Source organism: Tetrao urogallus (assembly GCF_951394365.1).
Source record: "Tetrao urogallus genome assembly, chromosome: 6".
Lineage (NCBI taxonomy): Eukaryota > Metazoa > Chordata > Aves > Galliformes > Phasianidae > Tetrao > Tetrao urogallus.
The window spans coordinates 2065168-2078723 of record NC_136819.1 but is presented as its reverse complement, the minus strand read 5'-3'; the positions used below and the strand labels follow the sequence as shown (position 1 = coordinate 2078723).

Genomic DNA, 13556 nt, shown 5'->3' with positions numbered 1-13556 from the left:
TCTCCACGCGCTGAGTGCGGCCGGGCCGGGGGAGCTCGGTGCCCCGTTCCGCGCTACGCCCGCCCGCCCCCCCCCCCGCGTGTGCCCCATCTCCCCCGGCAGTCTCTGCCCCCGCCGCCCCCGGCCAGGCCCCACCTGGGAACGCGCTGCTCCTCCGCCGCGCCGCGCAGCACCGCTCCGCTCTGCGCATCGCATCGCATCGCGGGGGGCGGCGGGGCCGGGCCGCGGGTGCGGAGCCGGGGCCGGGAGCCGGGCCCATCGCATTCATATGCAAACGGCTGCGCCAATTGAGCCGTGCCGGGCGCGGGGCGGCCAATCGGCGGCGGGGAGGCGATGGCGTCGCTTTGCATAAAGCAATATTTTGTGTGGGAGCGAACGGAGCATTTGCATGTGCGGAGTGATTAGTGGGTTTGAAAAGCGAGCCCCGGCCCGCCTCATTTCCCGCTCTGGTTAAGGCGCAGGGAGGAAGTGTTTTGCTGGAAGATGATGACAGAGGTCAGGCTGTGCTAATGGGCCAGTGAAGAGCGGTGGAGGCGAGGCAGGAGCGGCCGCATCCATTAGCGCGGGGCCGCCAATCAGAGAGGTGTGCTCCGGCCCCGCTCCGCCGCACACCGCGCCCGCTCCGCGCTGACAGCCACCGCGGTGTCAATCTCTGTCTCCTTCCCAGGACCTCGGCATCGCACCGCCGCCGCAGCCTCAGTGGAGACAAACTATTTTGCGGGCAACTCTTTGGGAGCACGTCAGTGCCCGGCGGTGCGCCCCGTCCTGCTGACAGCAGCGGTGCCGCGGACAGATATGCCTCTGCGAGGTGAGTCCGCGCCGCTCCCCGCACCGCTCCGCAGCCCGGCGCGGGGCTCCGCTCCCCCCGCTCCCCCTCTCCATCACATTTGCATTCCGCGGAGCTCCGGCGAACTTTCCGGCCCGCAGCTCGCAAACTTTCTGCTCTTGCGCGGTGCCTCTGGACGAGCGGCATTGGGATGTTGCGGCCAACGCATCGCGTTCCGTGGCACCGCCGGGCCGTGCTGGGCCGTGCGGGCCCTGTGCAACTCCGGGCGAGATGGAGAGGACGGGAGGGCAGCGGCGTTGCCCGGGGGGCCGCTTTGTGCCGCGGGGCTCGGCCGGAGCCGGGACGCCGCTGAGGCAGGGGCTCGGCCGCGTGAGGACCGGCTCGGGGGCTCGGGTTCGGGGGAGAAAGAGGACGGGGAGAGGCACCGCGTAGGCCGAGGCGGCCGGGCCCGAGCGGGGCTGAGCGTGGCCGAAGGGCCGCTAACTCTTCTCGCCACCCCGGGCTCTCCCCGAGCCTCCCCGGGCCCAGCTCTGCGCAGCTCCGGCTGCTGCTGAGCCTTGCGGGACCTGCTTCGGTTCTGCTCGTGATCCCCCTCGATGTCGGGCCTGGGAGTCCCCTCTGCTCCAAACCCTTTTTCTTTTTTTTTTTTCTCTCTCTCTCTCTCTCTTTTTTTTTTTTTTTTTTTTCCCTTTTTCTTCTTCTTTTTTTCTCCCCTTTCTTTTTCTTTTTGTCATTATTTCGTAAAGAAGTTGCAAACTTCTCCGCGCAAGCAGCAAAGTTGGTTCTTTTTCCTCGGGTTCTTTTCCCCTCGTAAAGTGCCATCGGAAAACGTGTGTTTGGCTCTCAGCCGCCCGGAGGTGTCACGCCGCGGTCACTTTGGGAAAGTTGGGACAAAGTTTCGTGGGCCGCCCGCACGGGCAGGTGCTGCACGGGGCCAGAGAGCGGCGGCGGCCCCGTCCCGGGGACATAAAATAATCAAAGGGCCTCCGCCCATAAATGTTTACAGCCGCTTGACCTTTCCCGGCGCCCCATCGCACGCCGATTCGTTTTGAGCTTTTACTCCTCACCCCGAGAAAGGGAAGTTTGTCAACCTCACCCCTCGTTGCGTTTCTGAAGAGGGAAAGGGGGAGAAAATATTCCGGAACGTCACCGGATCTGGGCCTGAAGCCCGAGCGGCGAACGGGGCCCAGCCTGCGGGGTCGGGGCCCGCACCGCTCCGCCCCGCACCGCCCCGCACCGCCGCGGGGCTCCCACGTCCGGGCGCTGCCGCGGGGCTGAGCTGTGCGCAGTGCCCCGTCCGCGCTCGGGCTGCGGCCGCTGTGGGGGCACCTCCGGGGCCGGGCGGCTGTTTTCTGCCCTTCTTCCCCAGCGCAGGCTGCGGGTGCCGGCGGCGCGGTAAATATTTACCGGGGAACGTCCGCACGCTGCGAGGAGCGCTCGTTCGGGGCTGCTTCTTTTCGATTTCAGGTTCCTAAAAGCCGCTCCATAAATCGCAGCGTGGCTCGTCCTGAGCGAATCCCGTCGTACGCGGGAAGAGCAAAAATTGATATTTATTATAGGTGCAATAGAACAGCAATGAGTAGGCTTAGAAAAAAAAAAAAAAAAGCAAAACAAAACAAAACAAAAAAAAAAAAACGGAGAGAAAACGAAGGCTGCGACTATTTCATTATTTTAGCTCTTTTTTTTTTTTCTTTTCTCTCTCCTTTTTTTTTTTTTTTTTTTTTTTTTTTTTTTAGCTACCCCCGTGAATGGGCTCTTTATTGTAATTGTCCCTCCCCAATTGAGCTCCCCACTGCGCTGTTGTATCTTTTTACAGCCCCGAACAACGCGCACCAGTAACACAATTACCGCCGATATTTATAACGAGAAGAAATCACTGCTCCATTCTCCCCCGCGCCGCGTTCGGATAAATAAATACGCGGGGGGAAGGACGGGAGGGGGGGGACGCGTAAAAAAATAAATAAATAAGTGTTGGGGGTGCAGATGAAGGGAGGGGGAAGGAGAGGGAGGAAATAACAACAACAAAACCACACGCAAAATAAAAAAATAAAATAAAATAAAACCGAAAGAAACAGGGAGAAGGGAGGGAAAAAAAAAAAAAAGAGAGAGAGAAAAGATAAAGAGAGAAAGAAATGAAGAGGAGAGGCTCTCGGGCCGGACCGTGCGGGGCCGCGGGGCGCGTTCGGCCGCGCTTTGTGCGCGCTGCGCCGGGGCTGCGCGGCCGGGAAGGAGCTCCTGCGCCCGGGGTTGGGGTAGCGGAGCAGAATGGAGGCCATTGTTCGCTTTCTGTAGGCTTTGTTCGGCGGCTCTCACCCCCTCCTGTTCGTACTTTTTAAGGCAGTGAGGCGAGGTAGACAGCGTGTGTCACAGTACAGTGCGAAGGGGGAAGATCTAAAGAGGAAAAAAGAAGTTAACCGCGAGGCGCGGAGAAAAAGTTGCGGGGAGAGGGGAAGGGTCGGAGGGAAGGAGGCGAACGGGGAGCGGTGCCGCGCTCGGCTAACGCGCTCCGTCTGCTTTGTCCTAGAGGGCCGCCGGGAGTAGAGGCACGCAGATGTGCGAGCCCCCACGCTGCAGGAGAGGACAGCGCGCCCGGCTTCCAGGCAAGTGGCCGCTCCCCGACGCCTCCCCCCGACGCGCGACTCGCCCCGAGGCCCTCTGCCCCCCAGCCCTCGCCCCGGCCGGGGATATCCCGCGAGTGCGCGCTGCCCCCGACTAACGCGCGTTTCGTTGCCGCAGACCGCTCCAGGCGAGCCCCGCGGGACCCCGCTGCCCCGGCCCACCATGCAGAACAGTAAGTGCCGCGCGGCCCTGCGCGGCGTGTGCGCGCCCGCGCACGGGCGAAGGGCGGACGGGCGGCGGCGCGGCGGGGTGCGCGACCTCGGAAAATCGCGGCGGCGGCGGCGCGAGGTCGGGCGTCCCCACCGCGCCCGGGGCCGGCGGCGTCTCCGATCGGGACGGCGGAACAGATATCATTCGGGTGAAGCCTTTATTTTGTTTAAAGGTCGCGGCGGGCTCTCCAGGCTTTGTGTTAATAACTCCTGGGTGTATATGGTGCCGGGCGTCCAAATTGACACCATATGCTTTCCCATTAGACGGCTGGCCGTACAACACGAGGCGCATAATCATCGCCACTGGGCGAGAGCCGCGCGGCTCTCCAGGGAAATTACCGCGTGATTAAGGCTTAACCTCTTCCGCGAAGCGCCGCGGAGCGCACCCTCAAACCGCGTCCCCGACCCCCCCCGCCCGACGGGGCGCGCGCGGAGGAGGAGGAGGAGGCGCCGCTCCCCGCGGCCGCTGCGCGCCGGCGTCGGGTCGGGTCGGGGGGCGGCGGCGCGGTGCCTCCCGCCCGGGTGTCACTTCGCATCCATTGCGCGGGGAGCGCGGCCCCTCGGCCGTGTCCTGCACAGCCCCCGGCTGCCTCCGAGCGCGGCCGCCCTCGGAGGGAAAGCGAGCGGAGTTCAATCTCGTCTGAGTGATATCCAAATGCGGACGGAAAGGGTCGTTTTATCATGCTACTATTTGTCGTGACGATGCAATTTTCAAAAGCAGAGGACTGTCATAAAGTGACACGCCTGCCACAAGTGCTCCAACTGATCTTTTCAATTAGCCTTCCATGCATGATCCGGGGCGACTTCCGCCTATTTCCAGAAATTAAGCTCAAACTTGACGTGCAGCTAGTTTTATTTTAAAGACAAATGTCACAGAGGCTCATCATATTTTCCCCCTCTTCTATATTTGGAGCTTATTTATTGCTAAGGAGCCGGGGCTCTCGCAGCCCATTTATCAGGAGGCTCCGACGAGAGGAGAGCGCAGCGAGCGCGGAGCGGCGCTTCTCCAGGGATCCTTCCCCCCGCCGCAGCCCCAGGTCGGCCGCCTCCGAGCAGCTCCGGCGGGCCGAGCCGCGCCGCGCGGGGATGCGGCGGGGACGCTGCAGGGATGCGGGGAGGACGCGGGGACGCGGGGAGGATTTTATTTCATTTTTTTTACATTTTCGGGGACGGCAAAGAAAGAAAAAAAAAAAAAAAGAGAGAGGGAGAGAGAGAGAGAGAAAGCGATCCGAGGAGCCGACCCCAGCGGTGCGCAGCGCAGCCCCGGCGTTGGGCTGCTCTGGGGGTTGCGGGCTTAGAGACGGGCGGTGCGCGGGGCGGGCGGTGCGGGCCGGCGGTACCAGGGCGCTGTGCTTCCCGCAGGTCACAGCGGCGTGAACCAGCTCGGCGGGGTGTTCGTCAACGGGAGGCCGCTGCCCGACTCCACGCGGCAGAAGATCGTGGAACTCGCGCACAGCGGCGCGCGGCCGTGCGACATCTCCCGAATCCTGCAGGTGAAGGCGGCGGCGCGCCCGCTCTTCCCGGCCCTCTGCCCGCTGCCCGCTGCCCCACGGGCGCCCGGGGCCGACCCCGCTCCCACCCACGTTCCAGCCTCATAAATCTGCTGATCGTTGCTGTGTGCGGCCGGACCTCTCGCAGCGTATAGATATTTATATATACCTTTGGAAAATCTCTTTTTTTTTTCTTTTTTTTTCTTTTTTTTTCTTTTTTTTCCGTTTTACTTTCCCCCCCCCCCCCCCTCCCCCTCCTTTTTCCCACCCGGTGGTAACCTGCACTCCTGTTACGGCGAGCTCGCTGTAACAAAACGAACGCACCGCTCGGCGTCATTGCAGCTTCCCTCCTCCCCCTTCCCCCTGTATTTATTTACTATGATTTTGTAAGATCCGTATGCATTTGGCGTGGCTTAGTGGCTTACTCTTATTTTTCCTTTTCCTTTTTTTTTTTTTTTTTTTTTTCGGAGGAAAAAAAAAAAACAAACCCAAACCGACAAACCCCGATATAATACTAAGGAAGCAAAGCGCTCCATCGCACCCCTCCCGGGAGCCCTGGCCGCACTCGAGCGGCCCCGGGGCGCAGCGCCCGGCCCCGTCCGTGCGGTGACACCGCAGTGCTGAGCTCCGGTATTAGGGCAGATCTCAGCTGTAGAGCCGGAAGGTTTCCTTATGGAGCCGATTTTTAATATATACATATCTATATATCTATATATTTTCCTTCCAAACGTTTTTAAAGTAGCAATTTTGCGGAGGGTAGGGCCACGAATGTTTTTTTTTTTTTTTTTTTAAGAAAAAAAAAGCCTCTTTCAGTAAGTTCTCATACCATTTAAGGTATATTTTTGTGTTATAGACCCATGCAGATGCAAAAGTCCAAGTGCTGGACAATCAAAACGTAAGCTTGTCATTGTTTAATGCATACTTAAACAATTTGATTTTTGTCTTGAGATTATTAATAATGTGGTTTTCTGTCCGCTTCCCTATCCAGGTGTCGAATGGATGTGTGAGTAAAATTTTGGGCAGGTATTACGAAACTGGCTCCATCAGGCCCAGGGCGATCGGAGGTAGTAAGCCGAGAGTAGCGACTCCCGAAGTTGTAAGCAAAATAGCGCAGTATAAACGAGAGTGCCCCTCCATCTTTGCGTGGGAGATTCGAGACAGATTACTCTCGGAGGGGGTCTGTACCAACGATAACATACCCAGTGTAAGTCCACGAGAGAAACCGCGCTGTGTGCTGTGTGGTGCTGGGTAGCTGTAGCCTCTGCCTCCTTTGTTGTGCTATCAGTGAGCGGAGAGCAGGTTCGCATCATTTGCATGTGGCAGGGTCAGGCGCATTTTTTTCATACAGAATCTGACAAATGCCTTTAAGCGGCGAGGGGGGGGGGGACGGGAGGGGGGGGTAAAGCGACAAACAACGCGGCCATCCCCAGCGCCCGCACCGCGAGCATCAGCCGCAGCGTCGCTCCGGTGGTGCAGCGCCGGGCTCGGGGCCGGGGCCGGGCGTCGGTGGGCGCGGGGCTGCGGGCGGCTCGGGGGCAGCGCTACCGCCCTACCATTGCCTTCTGTCCTTTGCCTTGCAGGTGTCGTCGATAAACAGAGTCCTCCGCAACCTGGCTAGCGAAAAGCAACAGATGGGTGCCGACGGGATGTACGACAAGCTAAGGATGCTGAACGGGCAGACGGGGACATGGGGCACCCGGCCCGGCTGGTATCCCGGCACCTCGGTACCCGGGCAGCCCGCACAAGGTGAGTGCCGTACGGGTCGGGCGGTTGTGCCCAGCTGTGCCCAGATGTGGTGCCCAGATGTGGCCCCCGGAGGCGGTGCCCAGACGCGGGTGCCCCCGCTCCGGATCAGCTCCCTGCAAAGGGCGGGCAGCGGTCCCTCCTCGATGGGAACAACTTCGTAAATATAGGAAAGTGTTTATCCTGAAGATTAATAGGTATCGGTCGTAGGAATGACAAGGGGATAATATGAAGGATAATGGGATGCCGCGTTGCCCACTCGGGATGGTTAATGGCCGTGTCTGAGCGCGGCTCTCCGGCCGCGGCCGCTCCCCTCGAGGAGGTGCCTGCACACAACAACCTGCTTTTTGTTTTTGCCCCGCGAGGAAAAAAAAATCGGTAACAGTGTGCAGAATATCTGGTACAAAGGATGTTTCTGTCGCACGCAAGAATTTGTTATGGGAACAATTCTGTCGCTATGTAATTGCTCATTAGAGATCGTTTTGTTTCTCATTAAGGCGACATGAATAAGCGTCTAGTTGAAGGAGACAGCTGTAGAAATGTTCCACAGGAGACCTCTGGACACGATATGGCACCGCTTGCCAATTAGACATGTCAGTTTTAAGAGAAGAAAACAATCTATGAAGGACACCAGAAAGATAGAGCGCGGCCCTCGCTCCCCCCGTCCCCCGCTTTTTTTAGCCCACTTTCCCCTCTGCGCCCCGATGCCCCCTCGCAGCCCAGCCAGCGCCCTCCGCACCGCTACCTGCGGGCAGCCCCGGCCCCGCAGCGCCCGGCGGAGCGGTGCGGAACCCCGAGCCCCTGCGGGAGGGGCCTTGCAGAGCTGGAGGGCGCCCAGAGGGACCCCCGGTGCGGGTCTGGGGAGCCCCGAATGGAGCGGGGAACGGGGGGAGCGAGCGGAGCCGAAGCGAGCGGGACGGCTGCGCGCTGGAATATTCATGCCGCCTCCAGCGTTTTTCCCTTGCAGGGGAATGTTACTGGATTTTAAGAGTCCATTACTCAAAAAGCATAAGGCGAGGTTAGGTCTCAGAGGGGCACAAATATGGTCTCAATCTGATAAACGCCATGCGGCGGTGAATAAAAATAATGGATACGCGGGGGCTGACAGAACAAAAAAGAGACATCTCTATCCGGGAGAAACTCTCCAGCGATTTAGCGGGTTTAGGGATCACCGCGACACTGTTTCTTATCTTTTTTTTTCCCTCCCTCTCTTCTAAGTCTAAAGCCTTCTATAGGATTTAGACACTTTCTCTTTCAACAGATGCTACAATGTTTTGATCCCGGCTCTGTGGCTGAGCGGTGCCGCAATTGGTTCGCTATCTTTTTTTGCTCGTTTTCCGCCTCGCTGAGTACGGCACTGAGAAACCGAGGAATGATTTTATTTCCCAGCGTCTTTTTTTTTTTTTTTTTTTTTTTTTCCACCCTTTTTTTTTTTTTTTTTTTTTTTTTTTTCCAGGAAACAAATCCTATGCCCAGCGTCAGATGGTCTGGCCATAGGATAATAGGGACGGACATTCACTCCCTTTCTTACGGATTAGGTCTGGAAGGTGGAACAGCCCTATTATTGAGATCGCTCCTTTTAGGGCCTTCTTAAAAAAAAAACAACAACAACAACAAAAAAAAAGGCAGCGGAGGGGCTCCCGGAGAGAGGAGACGTCTTAATTGTCCGCGCGGGTGTGCGGGCGGCCCGAGAGCCGCGGTGGGACCCAGCGGCCGCCCGGCCCGGCCCGGGGGCAGCAGCGCTCGGGTAGCGGGGCGCGGGGCGCGGGGCGGACAGTGATGGATGAGGGCGGTGGCGGAGGTGAGGCTGCCGCCCCCGGGCCGGGCGGGCGGCCCCCGGCGCTGCCACCAGCGCTTGGCAGGGCGGCGGCCCCGCCGCGACGGCGCGGCCCGGGCGGGGCGGCTTTGTGTGCCCTGAAAGGCAGCCCCCGGGCTATTCACCCGCCGGCGGCCGCCTCAATGGGGCTGCGGCCGCCCATATGGTGGCCGCTGCGGTTGAATCCCCGTGTTTAAATGGGGGAGAAAGTGCGGGTTTTAAAACATTTCAAAGTGGTTGAAAGGGTCCCACCAGATCCCGGCACAATTCCCCCCGCGCTTTGAAGGCCGGGGCCATTGTGAGCCGATTAGAAATGATATTGCTTGAAAGTCGATTTCCCACAATATTTCAAGGGTGTCGCGGGAGCGTCGCGACGCGTTCGTGCCGTAACTTTGCGGCTGGAACGCTTAGCATTCGGCGGGCCCCCCGCGCCCCTTCTCCGCTTCCCCTTGGACGCCGCGGAGCGCCGCTCGGAGCGGGGCCGGCTCCGGGACCGGGTCTGCGGCCGCGCTGCCCGCAGCCTTGCGGGGCCGCCCCGCGCCGGGAGCGCCCGGGGAGAGCCGTGCCAGGCGCTCAGCTGCGCTCCGTTCGGCCGCGAGCTCCTCGCTGCCGTTCCTTTGAAAATTACATGTTAAAATTTTCAAAGAAATCTTACTTTTCTCTGGTGCGCCGCGTTTACAAAGAATGGACGGTCCTTTTATCTAAATATAAAATTCCATTTTCGGCAATTATAGCCTGTTCTTGGTGATGATATAATTACAGCTGTGCTCAGTAATAGGTGTCAAGGCGATGCACACTCATACAATAGTTGAATAAAACTGCAGAACAATGCAGGCACTTCTAAATTCACAACCTTTAAAATGAAATTGACTGTGCAGAATTCAAATAAAAACGGGATAAATATTTTTTAAAAAAGATTACAAGCTTGGTTTGGTTCCTTAATAGCATTTTCTGCAAACCTATCAACATCTAATTGATTAGATGGGAATTACTGATTATAGATAATCCGAAATACCGAACATCGCTCTTTTAAATACAGCAATAGGTAAACGCGTCGGGCGGGCAGAGGGGGCCGCCCCGGTGCTTTGGCAGCGACCGGATATCGAGTCCCTACCAGTGGAGAGGGCTTTTAGGCAGGTTTTATCCCGGAGGAAAAATAACGTGGAATATAGAGAGGGCGGTTGTAATTCTCCGTTCGGAACGCTTACGGGAGCGCGGGGAGATGCAGCATCCCTGTGTTAGTGGTGTCATCAGGGCCACACCACTGCCGTACCCCAGATTGTTTTAGGAGGGGGGTCAGCTGCTCAGCCCCTGCTCTGCTAGAGCTCCTCCCGGTGTCGCCGTCTCACCTCCGCGCTCTCCTTCCCGCAGACGGCTGCCCGCAGCAGGAGGGAGGAGGGGAGAACACCAACTCCATCAGCTCCAATGGGGAAGATTCCGACGAGGCCCAGATGAGACTTCAGCTGAAAAGGAAGCTGCAGAGAAATAGGACATCCTTTACCCAAGAGCAAATCGAAGCCCTTGAGAAAGGTGAGCGACATTTTGCTGCTGCAGCAGTAGGAGAGAAAGGCAAGAGACACCCTGGCTGCGTTAGGAGCTGAGCAGATTCCTGGCATTCACATGCCTTATAGAGATACAGACAGCTCTCAGGCCTCTGGCTCCTTCCATGCCATTTCATTCTGACCCCCATCGATGGCTGCGGAGAACAGAAAGGGCAGCGCGGGGCTCAGTGCAGTGCTGCACCCCGGGCTGACCTCCTCCTTCTGGGTGGTGGTGGGGCAGGGTACTGGGTAGCAGCATGTCAAGGTGCTGGGTGCTGGCACAACAGGGTGCTGGGTGCCAGCACCATGCTTGCTCCCCATCCCCAGTGCTGCTGCTGCCCAGGGCTGGCAGCCGGTGCCCTTTTCCCCAGCCGTGGCCGGCTCTCTGCCCAGATTTCCTGTCGTCATTCGGCCACGTGCCACTCAGCTTCTTGGTCATGGGGTCAGGGTGCCATGGGAGCTCCTCACAGGGGTAAGAAGATCGTGCCCAGCCCCAGCCCCACCATGCCTGACAGCCTGGGGTCCTTCCCAGCACACATTTATGCAGAGAGCTCTGTGCTGCCTCACAGTACTGACTTGCAGGCACTGAGGGTGTGGCTGTGCCACAAGTCTGGGACCTGACCATCAGCCACATTCGTTCTCTACAACTCACATGGCAATACTTCTCCTTGCAGAGTTTGAGAGAACCCACTATCCCGATGTGTTTGCGAGAGAGCGACTAGCTGCTAAAATAGATTTGCCTGAAGCAAGGATACAGGTATGGAGCTGCCACGTAACTTTCCGCCGTTATCGTTCTTCCTTTAACCACTGTAATTTGTTATGAGTGGCTTCTTGAAGCCGAGTGTAACGCCGGGTGTTCGCCCATCTCCTCCATCAGGAAGTAGCAGCAGATGGGCTTGGCTTTGCTGTGCTGTGGGGCAGCTCTGTGCTGGCCCTGGGTGACCCGGGGAGCCACGTGCCCTCGCCCCACCAGGCCACTCACGCCTCAAACGCTGTGCTTCCAGGTGTGGTTTTCTAACAGAAGGGCCAAGTGGAGAAGGGAGGAGAAGCTGCGGAACCAGCGGAGACAAGCCAGCAACACTCCCAGCCACATCCCCATCAGCAGTAGTTTCAGCACAAGCGTTTACCAGCCGATCCCACAGCCGACCACCCCCGGTAATGCAGCCAACCCGCCCGCGTGAAGCCATCCTCGGGACACCGAGACCGTGGGACTGTGCCGCCGAGCGTGATCGTGGTTAAACTAATGTCTCCATCTATCTGTCTATTCTATTATAGTTTCCTCTTTCACATCAGGTTCCATGTTGGGCAGGACAGACACGGCGCTCACAAACACGTACAGCGCATTGCCACCCATGCCCAGCTTCACCATGGCCAACAACCTGCCTATGCAAGTAAGCACAGCGCCGCGGAGAGGGCATCGCGCTCGGATGAGCGCTCTGCTGGGATTTCAGGAGAGAAAGGTCCTCAAAACGGTTGGCGTTTGGATGGCTCGAGGGTTGGACTAGATGGTCTTAATGGTCTCTTCCAACCTTACAATCGCGAGGTCTGGTGTGAGGAGCCCCATTTCAGACAAGAACGCCCGCCCTGAGGTTAAGGCACGGCAGCGGGGCCGCGTGCTGTCGGAGCGCTCCGCTGCGGGAGGGACGCGCGTGAGGGACACCTGAGCGAGGGAAGGGAGGGTGCGATTAGCATCAGTGGTTCTGCCAGCTAAGCCAGAATTGCAAGAGCTGTCAATCCTCATGCCTGAAAGCATTAGCTGATCACCAGCTGGGTGAGGAAGAAATCTATTCCTTTGGGGTCCGTTTCTATAGACCTTTCAGATGCAAAATTCCTCCTTTTTTAATGGTGGGGTTGGCCTAGGAAGGTGCTGGCCAATTACGGGAGCTGTGCAGCTTTGTCTGAGGCACGCAGCATTGACCACTGCTGGAGACGGGCGAGCCGATTAGAGAGCCTGACTCCTTCGCCGCGGCAATTACCATGTTACTAATTGCTGAACCAAAATTAACCAAATAAAGTTAGAGTCTCTCAAGTTCAGGGAAAGGAATTGCGTCGGTTAAGCCCTTATTTCATGATATTGGAGGCGGGCAGCATGGCTGACAAAGGATCAAAGAGGGCTCTGGGCAGGGCTGTGGCCCCACTGGGCCTCCCCAGCTCCCGTAGCCTCCTGACAGCCACCTCTGGGTGAGGATGGTCTCCGGGGGCGTGTTGTGCCATCGGTACCTTTGGGTGGAGGGGATGCTTGAGGACATGCCGAGACTCTGAGCCCCAGGGCTGCCCCACATCTAACTCTGCTCTGTCCTCGCAGCCCCCAGTACCCAGCCAGACCTCCTCCTACTCTTGCATGCTGCCCACCAGCCCGTCGGTGAACGGCCGGAGCTATGACACCTACACCCCTCCGCACATGCAGACACACATGAATAGCCAGCCCATGGGCACCTCTGGCACCACTTCCACAGGTGAGCGAGAGGGCCCTGCTGGGAAGGGGTGGGAGGTGCTGGGTTACTGAGGCCATGCCCATAGCGGGGTGGTGGGAGGCTTCTGGGGGGGCCCTAGCCTTGCACAGACCTTGGTGTGGCTGAGCACAGCAGCACTCACTGGGTGTGAGGCATTGGCACAGCCGTGCTCACTGCAAAGTGAAGCGTGTGCAGGGCTGAGCACGTCACTGCCATGACTGCACCAAAGGATGCTGCTTGCCAGGGCTCTGTTATCTAACAGGAAGGTAACTCTGGGATTACTGACCTCTGCTAATAAAGCACGACAGGGTAAAAGGTTGTCAGCATCACTGGGAGCAACAGAGGAACATTTAAAAACTAGGAATGCTCGGTGTATTTTGGGCTGAGTTCCCAGTGGATAGCATCGAGCTGGGGCTCTGCCACTTACCTCAAACACAACAGTTTAGACATAACAGCTCGGCTAGATGCACACAGGCTTTGTAAGCGTATCTTCCCCCAGCCCAATCCCGCAGGCTGGTGGATACAAAACTTCATACGAACCTGAAATGGGTGAGCAAAAATAGTGCTATGTATAGAAAAGCTAAAATATCCATTTTCCCACTCAATTTCCAGGTCTCATTTCCCCTGGAGTGTCAGTTCCAGTTCAAGTTCCTGGCAGTGAACCTGATATGTCTCAGTACTGGCCAAGATTACAGTAAAACATGTGTTAATTCCGTAAATGACTATATGGACAACAGTTGGATGTTCAGCAGTATTTTCTAAAGGAAGAATGGCTCTCAGAGTACTTCTGTACTGCAACTGTGCCCTACGCTGTAACACATGGAAAAGACTCTAACATGGACCTTTGTACACTGAAGGCATTATATCGGTTGGAACAAATCTTCATTTTGGTATCCAA

General features: G+C 57.8%; 1 protein-coding gene across 1 annotated transcript; it reads left to right on the top strand.

Moving 5' to 3' along the window:
• Positions 1-4482: 4482 nt before the first annotated feature.
• Positions 4483-13356, top strand: PAX6 (paired box 6; the record flags this gene model as incomplete). The annotated part of the gene is given in 12 exon segments (XM_079537759.1): positions 4483-4635; positions 4638-4652; positions 4959-5108; positions 5959-6000; positions 6094-6309; positions 6686-6851; positions 10036-10194; positions 10880-10962; positions 11210-11360; positions 11481-11596; positions 12511-12661; positions 13271-13356. Coding segments are annotated over 12 exon segments (1488 nt in total).
• Positions 13357-13556: the final 200 nt, after the last annotated feature.